This window comes from Drosophila tropicalis, unplaced genomic scaffold (assembly GCF_018151085.1).
Source record: "Drosophila tropicalis isolate 14030-0801.00 unplaced genomic scaffold, ASM1815108v1 contig_158, whole genome shotgun sequence".
In the NCBI taxonomy this organism is placed as follows: Eukaryota; Metazoa; Arthropoda; class Insecta; order Diptera; family Drosophilidae; genus Drosophila; species Drosophila tropicalis.
Genome location: NW_027172602.1, coordinates 3,547,784 through 3,567,955, shown reverse-complemented (window position 1 = coordinate 3,567,955; position 20,172 = coordinate 3,547,784). Strand labels below are relative to the sequence as shown.

The following is a 20,172-nucleotide window of genomic DNA, read 5'->3' as shown; positions in this document are numbered from 1 at the left end:
TTTATTTCGTTTATATTTTAAGTTTAAGTTTTTAGTTTAATTTAGTTTTGTTTTTGTGTTTTTTTTAGTGTGTGTTGAAATATAGCATTTTGTATATAGTGTATAAGTTAATATAATTTATTTAATTTTTTTAGGTTTTCTTTTTGTTTTTAATTTCTTTCGTTTTTTATTGCATTCTTAGTTAGATAGAGCAGGGAGTGGGTGGGGACAGAGAGAGGGGTAAGGGAAGAGGAGGAACAGCAACACACACACAGAGAATGGCGGAACTTCACCACCCCCCTAAAAGTATGCAATTTATGATAATAAGGACTTGAGTCTTGATCGTTGCCTGTAATTCATTAGCTCAAGGACAAGACAAGGTAAACATCAATAATATTCGATTGAATTGAATTGAAGATCCTTGAATGAAGAGGAGAAAGCGAAAACAATAAAAGGTCTTCTTCTTCTTATATCCTTAATTCATAGCCAAGATAATGCCATTTGACTGCCATAGATTGGAGAATTTGCATTCTGTCTAAGAAATATTCAAATAAGAACTGCAAGGAATTTTCAGTATAAGAGAGTATTTGAAATCCTGATTAGAAGAGCTTTCCTGCCGAAGAGCTTTTCTCTTTTTCACGTGGTGTCTGCTGGTTCCGGGTTTTTCGGGGATTGGGAAAACTTTGGAACTTTTATGGTTAAAAATTTGCAATGTGTTTATAGCACAAGCTGAGCTTTATGTGCAGTCGCTAGTCGACGCTAAAAGCTCCCATGCAATTAATTAAGTTTGTTTTCGTTTAGTTGCTTTGTTTAGTTTAAAGTTTTTAGTTTAGTTTTGTTAATTATTTTAAGATTTTGCTTTTATGCTCTGGCTTATTTAGTTGTATTTTCTGTTTTCTTTAATATTAAGGAAGACCATTGCTTGAAAGTTTTCATGTTTTTTTTTTCTTTTTCTTTTTACTTTAGTGTGTTATTCATCAACATCTGTTTGTATGTATGTGTGTATGTGTGTATGTATGTATGTAGGTATGTTGTGTACGGGGACTCTGAACAAATCTGTAATTGCAATTGGCATTACTAACATACATACATACATATGTATGTATGTATGTATGTATCTATGTATGTATATACTTAGTATGTATCAAAATGTTTTCTCTATGTATGTCTGTCTGTCTGTCTGTCTGTCCGTCTGTCTGTATGTGAATGTATTCCTATTGAATGCATTGCCCTATTAAGCATTTTTTTTTCTTTCTATGTTCACCCTTAGTACACAAATGGGTCTTACATCTCTAGGCCACAAAACATATAATAAAAAAAAAAAAAAAAAAAAATATTAACCAACATCGTATGCATATATGATATATGTATATATATGTATATATGTATGTACGACATGGTTACATTTCCCATTCTACACACACACACTCTTACTTACAATATTTAAATCGATTTACTTATTACGTTGTTGTATATAATTCCTTTTTTTTTTTTTTTTGTTTTGTTGGTTTTTTTTGCTTTTCTTTTTTTTGTTTTTGTTTTTGTAAAAAGAAGCATGTCAATGTGACACAATAAATCAAAAATTCGTGTCTACAGCGTAATTCTTGTGATCGGTTTTTGGTTGGTTTTGTGGGCCACTCAATAATGCAAATGCGCCTAGCGGTATGCAAAGTAAAATACATACAAATTGTCTATGCATTTTTTTTGGGTGTGGTTTGTTTTTTTTTTTTTTTTTGGTTTTCATAAATTGTATTAACCCTTAACATATGCTTGCAGCCAGGAATCATTTTCCAAATCGGACTCGGACTAGACATAATGTCTAGTCACTATATAGATGATATTACAGAACAAAACTGTGATAAAAATAAAAAAGAGAGAGACAAGGTATAAACGAAATGTGGGAGAAAATGATCAGTTATTATAGAGTATATATATATAGGTATATATATATTTCAATATCTCTAAGAGAGAACAAGCAGTCTGGGTCGAACGATCGATTGAAGAATAAACCCAAATACAGTAGAAACCGTTTATAACGAAGCTCAAGGGACCGACGATTTTCGAAAGACGTCCCAAGTTTGTATTGGGACCAACGAATCACTCATCGAACTTTGCTTTAACCGGACAAACGTTATAAGCGAAGTCGCTATAGCCGGATTCTACTGTATATGGATCTAAGCTGAATCAACATCCTTTTATAGTACCAATAATGCCATATATCAATATCCCTTTCAGCATTGGCAAGAGTCTTTTTAAAAGATATAATTTTAATGATTCATTTTCTAGTTTTCTTTTGATTTCTTTCTTTTAAAAATGAATCTAAACCAAATCGGGATCAATTTTTAAGTAATTAAACTAAAATTTTAGACTATCAATAATAAATATAAATCTAAAAAAGGGATTAACATCAATTCCTCAAGAGAAGTCGTAAGAAAGAAGGGAATTTTTTGTTTTGTTTTAGGTCTTGTGTTAAGACTTTAACTAAACTTGTAAATAAGTTAAGTTAATAAATAAAAAAAAAACCTTTAATCACTTTCAAAATTTTGTAAATTTAAGTTTTCTGAAGTATATACTCAATTCCCCCCGATTCTCTATTCGACAGTGGATTGACTTAACTATAAAAGTTATCCTTATGCATTTGAAAAGAAGTTGTCCTGCAAGGATATGCTTAAAATCGGCTTGCCGAGTCTCAGAATTTTTTGGATTGCCTTTTCTTGTTGTTGTTTTTGGTTTTTTTTCGTTTAGCCTTTGTATAATATTTAAAATTTGTTTTTTTTTCTTTTTGAATTTTAATTTACTGTAATTTTCTGCTGTTGTTGTTTTTTTCTTCTTCTTCTTTTTTGTTGCTTTTCAGTTGTCTTTCAGTTTACGCTACGCACGAATTTTTTGTTAACTTTTTGCTGTTGTTTGGAAATTGGTTTTTTTAAATCTTTATTTTGTTTTTTTTTTTTTTTTTGGTTTTTGTTTTTTTTTTTTATTTTTATATATTTAAAAATTCGTTATTTCTAGTTCATATATATATATATGTATGTATATATATATAGAATGGTGTAATTTTTTTTTTATTTTGTTCTTGTTTTTTTTGTGGTTTGTCGTTTTAAATATTTTTTTTTTTTTTTCATATGTATTGCATGTATATTTGACTAACCTTTCAATTATTTCAGATTTTTTTTTTTTTGTTTCTTATTAAGTGTGTTTTAAGCAATTTTACTTAATTTTAGTTTATACATTTTACGTTGTTGTTGTTGGTTTTTCTTTATTTGGTTTTCAAAATGTTTTTTCTATTTAGTTGTCTTTGTGTTTTCTTATTTTGTATTTTTTTTTGTTTCTGATTTTAAATATTTAAAAATAGTTAACTTTATACTTTGTTTTCAACATCATTTTTTTTGGTTTTTTTTTTTTTTTGTTATTTTCATCTTATTTTTTCATCTATTCCACTTCAGTGTGGGTGAATAGTGTGTGTATGTATGTGTGTGTGTGTGTGTGTGTGTGTGTGTTTGTGTGTGTGTGTGTGGCCATGTTCCTGTATTTAAATACATGACATTATTCTGCTTATATATTTATATAAAAAACGGGGAAAAAAAATTCAAATTAAAATGTTCAAAAAACAATTTATCGTACTTATTGAATCTGTTGTATAGCTTTATAATTGGCATTATGTTTGACAACTGTGTTTTCTGTTCCATATGTGTCTATCTTTGTGTGTGTGTGTGTGTGTGTGTATGTGTGTTTGTTTCACTTTGGAAATTTATTGTGTCTGGTTTACATTGATTTATCCTCTCTTCTCAAATATCTTTCGTATTTGGTTTTTCTTTTTTGTTTGTTTGTTTGTTAATAAATTTATCTTCATTTCTTTTTGTTTTGTTCCATTTTTTTATATTTTTCTTGTTTTGTTTTTCTATCACAGCAACATATTTTTGTATACACTATTTTTATTGATTACAAAAATAAGAAACAAAAGTGTGAAAAAATGAAAAAGATTTCTTATTGAAAATTTTGAAATGAAAGTTGTCAAAAGTTAAAACGAAATAATTATTCATTAGATATCTGCATAAATTCACTCACAATCGAATAGAATGAATCAATTTGACTTTGAATGTATGCGAATATACTCGAAATGACTTCTTCTACAGGTCTCCCCACTGTCAAATGAGTGAATACTCTAACAAAGTCCAAGTGAGTAATTCGAATACTTGCATACATTGAATGAATGAATGTCAAGCACAAAACTAATTGAATGTATGTGAATATACTCGAAATGACGTCTTCTCCTCACTGTCAAATGAGTGAATACTCTGACAAAGTCCAAGTGAGTTATTCGAATACTTGCATACATTGAATGAATGAATGTCAAGCACAAAACTAATTGAATGTATGTGAGTATACTCGAAATGACTTCTTCTCCTCACTGTCAAATGAGTGAATACTCTGACAAAGTCCAAGGGAGTAACTCGAATACTTGCATACATTGAATGAATGAATGGAAGCACAAAAGAAATTGAATGTATGTGAATATACTCGAAATGACTTCCTCTCCTCACTGTCAAATGAGTGAATACTCTGACAAAGTCCAAGGGAGTAACTCGAATACTTGCATACATTTTGTTGCCGTTAGAGTAATGTATATTCGGTTTTGTCTTCACAATCATTCATTTGCAATTGAGTTTTAGTCATACTAATTGTATTCATTCATGGGTTATTCATGCAGACCTCTAATATATATCAAATATATGTATATAGATTAATTTTGAATAAAAATCAATAAAGAAAAACAGAAACTATTTGGCAAGAATGAAAAAAGGGAAAGACTGACCGAGTGAGAGAGGGACTGAGAGAGAGAGAGAGAGAGTGAGACAGAAAAAAAAGAATAAACTAAATAGTTGAAAAGCATTTTGGCTATTTGCTTGGTATTTGTTTTTTTTTGCAGTTTGTAGTTTTCTTTTTATTTTATTTCTTGTCCAATTTTCTTCCATCTTCGATTCCTCGTACGATTTTTTGAAGAGTAAAAACAATTATTTCTGTTTGACTTATTGTGCAATTGCCGAGGAAGGATTTTCTGCATACTTTTCCCATTTTCCATGTTTCCTTTCCATCATCATCATCATCATCATCATCATCCTCATTATTAATATTATTCTTCATGCTTTACTGCGCCCTGTCAATTTGCATTTATGGGAACTGAAAGAGAGAAAAAGAAAACAAGAGAAAAACGATTGATTCCCAGTCGTAATAAAAGCTAAGCTTAAGGGCAAAGGGTAAAGGACCAAAAAGGAAGGAGGCAACTTCTTTCGTTTGTTTTGCCCATACGTGGAGTATCCTTTATAATTTATATGATCTCAACTCTTTGGAAATCGCTTAATCGTCCTCGAAAAACAATTGATTGTTCAGTTCATTATCCTTCTTGTCCTGAATATCAAATGATTGAAGCAAATCTTGATTCAGCTTGTTATTGAAAACTCTTGAACACAAAATTGGTTTCTTTTGGAGGTTCTTCTTGAGCCAACTTTCGTGGGTACTCACAATAAAATGTGGCGCTGAGAATAATACCGCCAGCGTGGCTATAATCGTGAATAGCGTGAAAATAATAAGGCACAAACGATCAACGACCATGGCTGCAAATTTCCAGTCTCGTGTTATGTCGCCTGTCTCATCCTCCTTTTTAAGCTGAAAACGTAAATGAATTTCGTTTTGATTAGATTACTTTAAATTATTGAAATGAAGTCTATAGCAACCTGATCGGTTATCCAGCGCAACTCTTTCAGTATTAACGCCAATTCATATTCCGCCGATGAGCTTAGACATGTATGCGATATGGCCTCATGCATCCGGGCCTCGGCCACAGCGGCCACAGGTCCAACTGGTCCGCCCACAGGACCCACACTACCATCGTCGCCTTGCCTGTATTGTATACAATACAATTCACAAATATTGAAATTGATTGATTCCTACACGTATATGTTTGTGTGTGTGTGTGTGTATGTATGTACATATCATGCAAGAAGATAGTATTTAAATTTGCTTGGGACAAACAACAATCCTTGTCACAATGAAAGTCAATCGGATTCCTTTTTGCCTTTTGTTCATGGCCAAGAATTTGTGTGTGTGTGTGTGTTTTTTTTTCTTTCTCTTCTAGTGCCTTAAACAAGGACTCCTTCTTCTCCCCCCTAATGGAAAGGGTATTACATTTCTTTGACTTACACACACACATTTATTCAATTTAATACCTTGACTGTATCTGGCATAAGCTTTTGAGGTCTTTTTGTAGTTTTAAATGTCTCATCGTAGGAGTTTAATTGAAAGAGGTTTGTGAAACGAATTGTTATTTAACTTCTCATTGAGGTCTTCTGTTTCATAAGTGTATTTAAAGAGAACATTTAAGTTTTCAAAATTGGGAGATAGATAGATTTTTCAAGTCACTTTTTTTTTCTTATAAAATGAAATTTCACTATTTGATTGTAATATTGTGGATATTTTGTGTGCTGTCACTCTTTTTTTCCCTCCCTTTTGTCATCCTCGACTATTATGGCAAATCTGTCCTTTATTTTGTTGTCCTGTATACAAGTCGTGTTCGTGTTCTTGTTCTTGTTCGTGTCCTTGTCATTGTTGTCATCAAATCGTTTAAATTTCTTTTTCCCATTTTTATGTTTCGTTTCTTTTCTTTTCAATTTTGCCCCATTGGTCTTTAGGTCATCTTTATGATGCCATCAGCATCATCATCATCATCATCATCATTTGTCGCAGCTTGGAATCGATGTCACGCATTGGCTACAAAACTTTTCTTTTCACAAATGCACTTATGACAGACTCATATTTCACTGAAATTGGGCATGTGCTGGCTTTGCCACTTACTTTTATCTGAACTGAATGTGGACTAAATGTTTAAATGAAATGGAGTGAAATTTTTGTAATACAATTCGTTCTTTTTCTCAGTGTGTAACTTTTTATTGGAAGATATGATTGTTATAGAATATAAAATGTTCCATTCGGGAACCAAAATGGAAATGGACTTGGTTGGAGTCACTAGAAACTTTTTGAGAGGAGATGTAAAGTAAGCTTTCTTTTCTTTACTTCAGTGGCAGATCCAAGGAAGAACGATCTGTAAATGATTTGTTTCTTGATGTTGGTGAGTCTGTTATATGGAAAATATATATTCGAAAGTTTTGCAGTGAAACGTCATGGAAATTCTAGCTCCTCAAATCAATTCGCTAACAGATAGATGTTAATTCGTCATTAGTGATGATTTGTTTTCGATATCTTAGCCATAAAACGATATCGATAAAAAACCAGCCAAAATATTTTAGCGGTTTTTCCACTATTTAGTTTTTGTTGCACTCACCTGTACATTGTCCTGTAGTATGTGGGCTGATGGGGTAATGTGGCACTGGCACATCGATGATTGCAACGAAAATCATCGTCTATATCAAGGACATTTGCCAGCAGCGATTTCGATGATCTTTTCAATAGATAATAAAGTAATAAAGTAATATTATCAAAATGATAATTGGCATTAGGATCGTATATATGGTATAATGGTAAATGCGGATGGGTTACCAACATTTCATTTCATTTCATTCTCTTCCGTTTACCTTTCCTTGAGCTCAACATTTTGGATGTGTTGTTGCTTTTTATCGCCAGCTGTGGATGACGAACCCGATGACGAGGAGGGCGGCGGCGGGCACTCGTAGCCAACCTGTCCGGGTCTTTGCATGCGCAATATGCAAGGTAACCAATAAAGGAATATTACTCTTATCTGTGTGAGGAGTGGCGGTGTTTTTTTTTTTTTTTTTTTTTTTTTTTGTTATTTTTTGTCGGTATTTCGTTCGGACAGTGGAGAGAGAGCGAGAGAGAGAGAGAAAGACGGAACGGAGTTGGTGTTGGGTAATGGCGGTTAAAAATAATATATGCGATAAATATTTAATTTTTTTTACGTTTTTTTGGTTTTTTTTTTAATGGTTGAGTTTATTCAATCAAGATTTAGTTTTTTTTTTTTTAATTTGTTTTTTTTTTTTTTTGTTTTGTTTAGTTTTTGATCAACACACACAGATATGGTTTTCCATATAGAATTGTTTATTGTTTTTGTTTGGTGTTTAATAAAAGTTTATTTAGGCGTTTTTTTTTTTTTTTTGTTTGTTTTTTGTATTAATTGGTTTTTTAGTTTTGTTGTATTAATTTTTTTTGGTTGTTGGTTTGGTTCGTATTTTTTTTGGATTACACATGGGCAATGTAAAGGATGTGTGTTAGAGTGAGATAGCACCAGCTCGCGCATTGTTACATGTAGTCAACGAGATAAGAGAGAGAGAGAGAGACAGACAGAGAGAGAGAGAGAGAGAAAAGATTGAGAGAGAGAGAGAGAGAGAGAGAAAAGAGAAACGGAAACAACAGTTGAAGAGGCAGTTGAGTTGAGTTGAAGTTGAGTTGAATTGAAGTTTTGTTTCCGGTTTGATTTTTTTTCGGTTTTAGTTTTTTTTTGGCGTTGTTGTTGATGTTGTTGTAGTTGTAGTTGTTGTTGGCCAGAGTTTGTTTGTTTGTTGTATATATATATATGTATATATATTTTTTTTTTTTTTTTTAGTTAGGAAAAATAAAATTTGTAGTGTGATTAATGTGCTGATAGCCATTTTCTTTTTCTAATCTTTATTTTTATTTTTTAATAGTTTTAAATTAGAATATATGTATATATATGCATGTACATACATACATATACATATATATATATGTATTGCACTCAGAAATCTAGTGAAAATTTAAACCAAAAAAAAAAAAAAAAAACAATAAAAATGCTTGCTCAAGTAAAAGAAAGAAGAATTAAAATTAAAAACTCAACTGAAAGAAATACATACAGGTCGCTAATGGGCAGATGGTAAATGAAATATTGAAACAGAATATCGTAAATGCAAGTTTTACCATGTCTTAGATTCCAATTAATTGAAATACCAAAAAGAATTCAGTGTTGGAAAACTCTATGCAACGCACAGTGGCTTGTGTTGAAAGTGTTGCCACTCTTGTTAATACTGTAGTAACTATGTGGTTAGATAAGTCTACTGGAATTGCCAACACTGTTGTGGCAGAGCAGTATGCACGTTGGTTAACACTTAACAAAGGGAAAAGAGACAGACAGACGAACGGAGAGATAGAGTTATTCGATAGGCTACGATCAAACAAGACAGACATTACTTTTGAGTATTTCAATCAGCCTTAGTATTTATTTTTATTTTACATTAAACTTTCATAAATCAGAGAAAATATAATATAGTATTTTCCAACACTGGCATACATAGCTTTGCTTGCACTAAAGAAAAGAAAACCCAAAAACAAAAAGAATATGAACTTGTGAAATTTTAATAAACGAAAATGGAAAAGTCTAGACTTATAATCGGCTTATGGCCGATATTCTTGGATATGAGCAATATCAATTTTTGATAGAATTCATTAATTGAAATGAAAAATTTAAATAACATACATAATGTGTATATTTATAATTAGTTTAATCTAAAAATGTTTCCACTAACAATTAAAATATACATATATAAAAGAGTTAAACTTAATTAAACTCTTAGAACTTAGGGAACTGATCACAATGGGATATTGTGATAGTTTGTGTTTTGGGACGGATATTTGTATTGAGGTTCACAAATACATAAACAGACTCACAGACAGAATGTCAAGTTTAAAGTTAAAAACAAAAAAATAGAGTCCTACCTAATGCCTGTTAATAAAAACTTTATGGATGCAAATGGAAACAAGTTAATAGTTCATTTAACAAAAACCAAACGGGGGGGGGAAAACATTCAAAATGTTGTCTAAAGTGAATTTCGAAGAAACAAAAATTTATTATTTCTTAAACTGAATGTGAGAATTTCCACATTTTTTTTTTTTTTTTCATTATTCAATTTGATAGACTTACACAAGTGGTTAAGAAATATTATTTCGGATTTAATATTTACAATTGAATGCAATTGCAAGGGAAAGTGAATAATTTTCATTTGAAAATGAAATGGAAATTATTTATCAGCTCTCATCATGGCTGAGTGCTTTGAATTGATTGGATTCGATTGAAAAGTTTTCAAAAAAGTTTTTCGTTTTTCCTTTTTCTTGTTTTTTTTATTGGTTTGGTTTTTTTACATGCAATCGTGTGAAAGAAATATGAGTATACATAAGTAATAAATAAGTTGGTAAATATGTATATAAAATTCTTGTATTTTGGGTTTTTTTGTTTGTTTTTTGATTAGTTTATGTGTGGTTGTTGTTTTTTTTTTTTTGTTGTAATTGTTAACTTCTTTTTGGTTTTTTGTTTTTTTGCTAACTATATACAAAATTGATTATATTGCTGGGCATTGGGTTTTGATATGGATTTGGGGGTCGGTTTAATGGGGCGGGGGTGTTGGGGTACCGGGTACGGGGGTGTTGGGTTTCTTTGGCTCTTTGTGCTAGGCAGGTGAATTGTACAGTTAATTTGATTAAATATATATATTTAAATGTCTGTATATATATATATATGTTTATTTAAATATATGTATTTGTTGAATGTTTGTATTGTTTTGGTGTACTTTATCTCATCATCATCGTCTTTATTTTGTTGATCATCTTCGATCATCTTCGAAAAATGATACACCAAAGCAAAACTTAAAAAACCGAAAACTGAAAACTGAAAACAATAACAACAACTCAAAAACGAGATAAGAAAATTTCCAAATGATAAGCTAATGATTAAATGAAATGAACCCAAAAACAAAATGAAGAGCAAATACACACAAATGATATGGAACTCAAGGACGTTTTGATAGTTGGGCAAGAGTATAAGTATAAGGTTTTTAGATAAGTTAAGTTTGCAATTAATTTGAATATTATAAAATATTACCCATTCACTCATTTCATGCGTATCTGGATTTCTATGATGATAATTGAGGATAAGTATGGTTGACACAACTGATGAGGCCACCATAAACATAATGCAATTGAAATAAGTTCCTAGAAGGACACAAAAATTACACAAAAACATTTTGGTAATTGCTGTTTGTCTTGGTTTTGGTTTTGGTTTTAATTCATTTTGTTGTTGTTGTTGTTGTTGTGGTTGTTTTGTTTTTCCTTTATTCTTATAATTATTCGTTTTGTATAAAACCCCAAAAAGCTGAAACACTGCAAAATTCTCGCTCATTTTATTGTATTGTAAAGGTAAAGCAAAACGAAAAACGAAAGAAAGTAAATAAGGAATAGAAGTAATACATGTTCATTTGTTAGATCGTATGTACAAAGAGTAAGATCACTTCAAACACACACACACACACACTCGGTGAAAATTTGAAAAAGAAAATGCCACGACAAATTCACTGAAGTTGTTTGGTTTCCAGGAAATTGAGTCCTGCTCAAATCGAATCTCAAATCTCTAGGCCTAAATATGGACTGACTAATCTAATCATAGAATGGCCCAGTTTCAATTGTATATATTTTTTGGCTATACAATTGAGGATCAATCTGGTAGTAAGAAAACGGAACTAAATGGGCTAGACTAAAGCTTGTCCTTGTCCAGGAAAGTAAATGTTTATTGATATTCATTTGAAACTTCAGTGAATTACAGTTAATATTTGAATTTTCCATTTTCATTTTTCCGAGTGCATGTTTGTTTGTGTGTGTTTTGGGGTTTGTTGTTGTTTTAACCTTTTTCTTGTTGATTTACTTTTGAGAGTTAAGTGTGAAAATTAACAAAAATAGAGACAAAGTTCAAAGAGATATATATATAGAGAGATAGAGAGAGAGAGAGAGAGAGAGAGAGTAGTTATTGGAAAAACAAAAACACAAAAACGTATATATGTATGTATTGTATTAAATAGTTTGATTAGAAGTTAAAGTTGTTATTCGTTTGGCTTCTTAGTTTGTTTGGGTTTTATATATGTATATATTATTTTTTTCTGTATATTACAAGTGAATAAACAAATGAAAAAATTAAGGAAATTCTATGATACAAAATATGTATATAGAGATTTTTAGTTGTTTTCTTTTTTGTGCCCTATTATTATCTTCCTCTTCTCGTTGTTCCTCTTCCAGCAGCGGTCCAAACTTGTGGCCCAATTCAAATGGTGGACCAAATTGGGGAGGATATTGAGACCCCCCAGGAACCCCCACTTTGAACTGAACCACGCGTTTGACTTCTCCCCTTGTTCATTTTTTGAATGCTCATTTCTTTGGTTTGTTTTCGTTTTTTGATTTTGTTCAAACTTATTTTGTGTTTAGTTTTTCTTTCGTTTCTTTTTGGTTCTGGTTTTTTTTTTGGTTTTGTTTTGTTTTTTGTTTTTGTGCACAACCAATTATCCGCAATCATCATGTTTGTTTAAAAATCGAGATCAGATCTAATTTGATTTCTTGTTCTTCTCAATTTGTTGAGCTCTTGTATCTAGCAGATACATTTGTATCTAGTTTGGTTGGTGGCATTTGTGGGGGTTATTTAAAGGGTTTACGGTGTGTGAGGGGTGGGAGTAGGGGGGTAAGTGGGGTTTATTGATTAGAGTTTGAGTTTGATTTTGAGTTAGAGATAGACAGAGAGAGAGAGAGATAGAGAGAGAAAGGGAGACGGTGCTGGCTTCTACGAATAGTTTTTGTTTAGTATTTTATGAATGTTTAAAGTTTGATTCATTTTCATTCTTTTCTTTTTTTTTTTTTAGCAGTTTCGAGTTAATTTATTGCTATTGTTTTTAAAAATTTTGTTTAATTCTTTTATGCCCAACGAATGGATGAAGGATGCAAATTCAATTGAATTACAGAAAAAGAAAACCCAAAAATAAAAAGAAACAAATAAAATAAAATGTTTAAATAGTTTGGTCCATTTGTGGGCAGAAGTTATTTAATAATAATAATCATTATTATTATTATTTAGTTTAAGTACTCAATGTTTAGCATATATATATATATTTGTTTATAATTATGAAATATAAAAGTAAATTCCTTGGGGCACACACGTTTCCATTTTGAATACTTTCTTGCACTCTAAAATATATATAGAGGGGTCGGAGGAGGGGGAGGGGGGAGCGGTGTCTCAACATTCCTAACTAAGTATTCGGTTGGGTATTATTATTATTATTATTATTATTGTTGGCTAATTTCATGTTGATCAGTTTTTGTATGTACATTGGATTGGGATCGAGGTTCTCATACATCACACACACACACATATGTACATACATATCTATGTAGCTATGTATGTATATACCATCTTTGGATACATATGTATGTGTGAATGCATCTATATATATGCTGCGGATATATGAATCTGATCAGAGGAAATGCCATGGCTTTATGTACAAATGACACATGAAACAATATGTTAAAAAAAAAATATATTTTGTCTTAATATATATATTATGTACAGCATAAATTTTGAATATAATTATTCCATTTATTTATTGATTTTTTTTTTTTTTTTTTGGGATTCGTTTAAACAGAGATCTACGCACACTACAACACGAAAGTAATTGCAGAAATAATAAATAAAATAGAAATTTTGTAACACAAACAAAAAAGAAAAACATATTTTATTCAAGTATGTACATTGATATATAGAAATACAACTGAAATTTACACAGAGACAGAGACAGAGAGAGAGATAGAGAAAGATCGAGAGCCAGAGAGATAAAAGATAAAAGCATTTTTCCTTTCTTTTTACAACTTCTTCGAATGCCCTCTATATAAGAAAATCTTCAATTATTATTAACTTTAGCTCTTGATTGAACAAACCATTAAGAAGGCCTAATCAAAGCTATTAAGATAGTTGGTCCATATGTTGATTGATATCCAAGTCTATCGAATCTTCGAAATGTTCGAGTATGTATACTGATCTTGTTCATAAGAGTGTATGCTTTGTCTTATAACTAAAGCATCAATAATGGACTAAATATTCATCCACAGTGGGCAATATTCCTAAGATATATATACATAAAACAGAGATCTGTCGATTATCTATGTCCATTCAATTGTATAATAACTGGCCTATGCTTAAGCAAAACATAAACATACGAGACCAAACTAAGACCTATTCACTTTTCAGTTTCAGGGGGCTTACCAAGGGATAGTTAAACGAAGAGACAAACTATAAAGAATCAGGGGAAACACATTGAAGTAAACGAATGCATCTGAAAAGTAAAAACCCAGTAAAAAAAAAAAAGGAAGTAGTCTCAGAAGCATTTGGGGGGAACACAAGAAGTCGAATGTGGGACAAGGAAATCTCTTCTGAAGCAGCTAAAAGAAAACGTTGAATAAATGAAAGTTAAAGGCCAAAATGAAGAGAGACAAAATGGTAACAATAAATTTCAAAATATTTTTGTTTAATTTTCTCAAGGATTTAGTTGAAATTCTTTCTCTTAGTCATTTTTTTTTTTTTATTAGTTTTTGCTTATTAATAGATATTTGATTTAGTTATTTATTGCAAAACAAAAAAAAGGATATGCAATGCGAACATGCAATTTATATACACACAGAGAGAGAGAGAGAGAGAGAGACAGAGACAGCAAGTGAGAGAAAAGGAGAAAGATAGAGACAGAGAGGCATTTACAATTAAGACATAACGACTCGAATAGTTTAGCTAGTTCTCTGCTGTATTTACATGGTTATATTTCCCCGCAATCCTTGGCATATCCTGTCGTTTAAATGGTGTATGTGTGTGTGTGTGTGTAAGTGTAAAGCCAAATAGTTAAGAAGAAGAAAAATTTAGAGCAGCAGTAGAAAGTGAAGTTGCATACAAAAGTGTGTGTGGCAAATTCATATATGCCATTTACTATAGAAAATATATCGGTAGATATATCTAAATTCCCTTCCCTTCCCTTCCTCTAATCTAAAGCCCATCCCATTTCATCCTTAAAAATCCTGGCTTATCCCCTACATGCGGACTCCGGATGTGGGGGCAAAAAATTGGATTTATGGAGGATTTTATAGAGGGTTTTGATTTAAGTTTTTTTTTTTTCTGATTTTGTTTTGTTTGTTTATTTTTTTCTTCGTTTTTTTTTTCTTTGCGGACGCATTTGTGTTCTTGCATGCCAACAAGAACATTTTTTCTTTTACATTATGTGGTAGTGGTCCTTGGCAAGAATAAACCTCTCACCTGACAACAAAAAACCGAAAAACAAAATAAATTCCAAGTAAACGAACTAAAAACGGAAAATACATATTAAAACAATATTACCAATACATCGTCATGTTTTGGTTTGGAGAAGGAGAAACACAAAAACCAAACAGATAGAAACCAAAGACAACAACAACCAAGTGCATACTAAAAAATTCATTTCTTGAAAACAAAATCATCACAAAGTACACGTACTAAAAATAAATCAACTAACGATAAACGCTAGCTAGTAGACACTTTATTTCTATCTATATCTATATATATATAATGTGTATAGATATATACATACATATATATAAAGGTATGTTGTGTTGTTGTACACAAAACAAAAAAGGGGAGAAAATAATCACACACAATAAATAAGAATAAAAAGAGGAAACTTAAGAATAATTTTTGGCATTTTTTCTTTCTTTCTTTCTGCCATACCATATCCTCGATTTACGAAGAAACAAAAGCAAAAAATTGTTTAATAAAAACCAAAGAATATATAAATACTACGAGCTAATTATTTATTTTATCGATTCACATTGACAAAAGAAATTTGCACTTTGATTTCGTCAAGGCAAATGTCTTTGACACTATGAACATTGCTTGGATGTGTGTGTGTGTGTGTGTGTGTGGAGTGGGTGTATGTGTAAGTGTGTCCAGATGAGTATGATCTTAGGTATATGGTGTTCGGGCATTACATATACATATATGCTATATACTACTCGAGTGTGCTATATACATTTACAATTTGAATGGTGCAAAAAACTACAGCGAGACAGAGAGAGAGAGAACAGATAGATCATGCTGTAATTGTTTGTCTATTATATTCTTCATATAAATTTGTGTTTTCTCAGCTCTCTCTCTCTCTCTCTCTTACTTTCCCTTAGTTAAAGTATTTAAACAAATCTTTAAGCAAAAGAGAAAAAAAGGTTTACAGAGTCCTCGAAACTTGTTCAATAATAAGGCCAGAGTGGACGCCCTCTAAAAGTATGCAACAAATACTTCAACTTTTGTTATGCCAAGTTGCTAAAAAAAACCTGCCTAAAGATGAAATCTTTATTGACGATCATTTTTCTATCAACTGGACATCATTTCTTTCAAAAGTGATTCTTTGACTTTCCATAGCATACTTTAGGGGGCAAACTGAATTACTCTGTGATTAAAGCAAATGTTTAAAACTTTATTAGATTACCTTTCTATACATTCAAACTAAAGAAAGGTTAAAACGAAAATTCAATACATTTTAGTTAGACAAGAAAAAAAAGAGAGAGAGAGAGAGAAAGATAGAGGGTCAGAGAGCAAAAGAGAGAGAGGACTGCATGAATATAAAGACAGCAAAATATACTAAATATGTATATTAAACATGCACATATACATATATATGTGGATTTTTTTTTTTTGTTTGCTGTTTTACTTTCCAATATGATGAACTATGCCATGAGGTTGTGGAATGATTATAATCTTGGCTTTACCTTATTGAATCCCAGATGCTTACGTTGGGTAGATAAACGAATATAAATGCAGGTAACACTGATGTGAGATGAGGTTGTCAAACTCTATGGGTGGGTACATAGTATGTTATGTTAAATTATATTGTTAATACGTTCTTTTTTTTGTGTGTGTTGATGTTGTCTAATCTCACATCATTTGAGAATACATTAAGAAAACAGTTATCACAGGAGTGCAGTTCGGCCTATTTTCATTTCTTGTAATTTGCTTTTGGCATTTTGCATTACACTTACACATACATGTACGTTAGTTAATTGCTGCACACTGACTGGGAGGAAAATGATGCTTAAACAACTAACTTAAGACGAGTATGTAATTGTGTTAGTGTGTGTGCGTGTGTATGTGCGTATGCTATTATTTTATAGCATACATTTCGGAGCGGAAAATCATTATTAGTGTAATAAATACTTTTGACTTTTAATTCAAGTGGATCTTATTTAAAATTCTTAAGTTATCAATGTAGTTTTGTGTAGCCAGAAAATCAAAAAATCATTTGCCTTAGATGGGAAAAGATAATTATCATCACTTGGTATAGGATTATATATGTATGTCTAAGAAGCTCTCAAACTAGCCACTAACTAAATGTAGTATATATTTATTATACACTTTGGATCAGATACACTTTGAAACTAATTAATTTTAATAAACTAAATGTGGGCAAAGTTGAAATTGAGTTTTCTGGCCATTCAAATGCAATAAAATTTAATTCCAAAGCATTTATATTCGATTTTAATTGTAAATCATAACATTCTACACACTTTAGAAGTATCAAAATGTGGGTGGGCATGTCATTTATTTTAATGTTGACAATCTTCTTTTGGGTGTGTCTGTGTGTTTTTGGGTGTTTGTGTGTGTGTGTGGCTTTAGTTTGAAACTCGATTCAATTGAATTCATTGAGTAAATTCAATTTGAAATTTTATTGATAAAATCTTTTGTTTCATTTAATGCCATAGATATGTAATCTCTGAGAAGTGTGAAAACTGTTTATCAGTTGATATGTAATTAGAGAGTAGACTAAAACACAGTGGAATAGAGAGAAGAGAGAGTGAAACCCAATACGGATAAGCTTGCTTTTTATTGCCATTTGGAAATGGACAACAATTTGTAGACCCACAAAACCCCACAAAATTGATGGTGGACAGTTCAGTTGTGGGAGGCAATAGGAAGAAAGGAGGATTGCCTGCCATTTTTTGTTGGTTGTTTTTTTTTTTTTTTGCAGGCAGGTGAGTGCGTAACCTGATTCCTGGGGCAGCAATTCAGTGCTGTACGTGTTTATTGCTTTCAATCTTCTCGAAACTAATAGCCAGAGAGAGAGAGAGAGAGAGAGAGCGAGAGTACAAATCTTCTGAGAATGTGGTGTACGCTTTGGCTTTGATTTTGAACTTTTCCACTTTGCCGCTTCTTATCTCTAGAAGTTTTATTATCGAAAGAAGAGAACATTTTGCGGTTGTGATGAAAAGTCTTATGTGTGTGTGTGTGTTTGTGTGTGGCAGTGTGTGTATTTCTGTTTGAGTTTAAAGTTTATCCAATAGCCATTTTAATAACTTTTGTGCATGGGTGTGGGTGTGAATCTATGTATATGGCTCATCTGCCATCGATTTCAGATTTGTATATATAAAGATAGAAATGTATATATATATATGAATATATATATATATATATATATAGTTATTTATGTGTGTGTGCCCCAAATTCGTCTAAATGAAAAATTTGAAAGAAAACCAAATGTACAAGGAAAAATAAACTAAAACAGAAAATCAAAACTAGAATAGGAAATTCTCTGTTTTTCTGGCTAATTTAAGTTTGAGTTTTTTTTTTTTTTTTTTTTTTTTTTGTTGCTGAGAGCGAGAGAGAGAGAGAGCGAGATTAGAGTTAGTTGTCGAGAGTGCAGCAGGATCTCATAATTGTGCATGGATCTAAACCTGGACAGGATATAACTTACCAAGCAGCGGCACAGCATCGGATGTTGCTGGCATTGTTTCGGCCACCATATTCAGGAAGACAGTGAGCGATAATAAAATAGTAACTCCTATGAGAGAGAGAGAGAGAGACAAAACATAGAAAGAGATAGACAGTAAGTTATGTAAAATACATTATTTTCATTGTTAGTTCGGTTGCAATCTCTAAAAATGTTTATTTATACAACTATTTATCTAGATTTGAAAAAGAAATTAATAACTAATATTCATAGTTTTTTTTTTTTTTTGGTTAACTTGGTTAAATATTTCATCCAGCTCTCTGATCCTGCTGCCGTTGATGCTGTGCGTGTGCGTGCGTGTGTGTGTATGTGTGTGTGTGAGAAATTTCATTATTTTGAATCAATAAAAAACTACTACCGTATTTTCTGCACTGAACCTCAAAGTCAAATTAATTTGTTAATTTCCAAGTATCAGTTGGTCGGTTGAGTCCTTTTCCAAGTTGGTTAACCAATCAAGAAAGTGAGTGTGTGACAGTGTGTGTGTGTGTGTGCCAGGGAAGAAAAAACGCGGTTGTCAAATGTAAGTATGTCAGTCCTAGCATTATTTATGACTTTCTCTTTGTTTTTTAATGTTCTGTTGCTTGTCATGGAAATGCCTTTTATATACGAGATTGGTTCGAAAACTTGTTGAATTTTATGAGGAACTGCATTGAATTGTCATCGTTTACCCAACTTAAGAGAAATTAGTTTGCTTTAAAGATTCTCTCAGCCTCCAAATTGGCCAACCAAACAGTCTATCTGAGGTCAAGCTATTTGTTGTACTTACTTATTAAACAGCCCTCTTGCATATGCACATAAGTATACACTTAATGCTTGATATTTTTGGGTTTATCTTTTTTTGGTTTCTCTGTCTCTTTTGAGGTCAAATAAATTATGTCAAAAGTCAGCTGGTTGTGTGTGAGGCAAACATAAATTAGCCGCAGGACTTTACGCAAAACTTGTCTATTATGCATGAGCCCGAGGGCCCCTAATGTGTTTTGTCCACACTCACACTCACTCTCACATATTCGCAATCGCATTCTGACGGGACGCGTCGGAGGTCTATGAGCAATTTTTAAAATATGGCATATGGGTGAGTTTGTCTTGTTTTTTTGTTGTTGTTGTTCGTTGTTGTTGTTTTGGCTGCTTTGCTGCGCAAACTTTTGCTACTCGCTCATAAACGCGATGAAATATATGTATATTTTATAAAATTTTTGACATGCACCATATGTTGTCTGTTTAAAGTACGTGATGCTAATGTCTGTTTCGTTGGTTCCTGTTTCTGTTTCAGTTTCAGTTTCAGTTTTGTGAATGGGCAACCCAAAAGTTCGGTATGTATGTATGTATGTATGTTGGCTTCACTTTCTAAAGGATTTTTGCAATATGTAGGTAGATGGTGTATTGGTGTGTGTATGTCTCGTACTCGTACTCGTACGTCTTGCGTGTTAAGAAGTTCTTATTCTTTTCTGAAAAGTTGATATATTATATGGTGCTAGACAGTTTGCCTGTTTAGTTTAGGTTGCAGCAGATGTCAGAGATTTTGATCATTTTCTTCCTTTTTTTTTTTTCTTTTTCGATAACGCATTGCATCAAATCGATTTAAAGGTCGCATGCCATCACATATCTATAGAAA

General features: G+C 31.7%; 1 protein-coding gene across 3 annotated transcripts in view; it reads right to left on the bottom strand.

Moving 5' to 3' along the window:
• Nucleotides 1-5,051: 5,051 nt before the first annotated feature.
• nAChRalpha7 (nicotinic Acetylcholine Receptor alpha7) overlaps nt 5,052-20,172 on the bottom strand; it is a 114,411-nt gene continuing 99,290 nt past the window's right edge. For 2 of the 3 annotated variants that reach the window (XM_068302518.1, XM_068302517.1), the window contains exons 10-16: nt 18,525-18,611; nt 10,838-10,947; nt 7,566-7,729; nt 7,316-7,432; nt 5,712-5,877; nt 5,500-5,643; nt 5,052-5,157 (exon numbers count right to left, since the gene is read on the bottom strand). In XM_068302518.1, the coding sequence (XP_068158619.1) occupies nt 5,149-5,157; nt 5,500-5,643; nt 5,712-5,877; nt 7,316-7,432; nt 7,566-7,729; nt 10,838-10,947; nt 18,525-18,611 (797 nt within the window). In that variant the 3' untranslated portion in view covers nt 5,052-5,148. Of the gene's footprint in view, nt 5,158-5,499; nt 5,644-5,711; nt 5,878-7,315; nt 7,433-7,565; nt 7,730-10,837; nt 10,948-16,189; nt 18,421-18,524; nt 18,612-20,172 lie in introns of those variants that run through there. The other variant, XM_068302519.1, reaches the window with a different exon arrangement.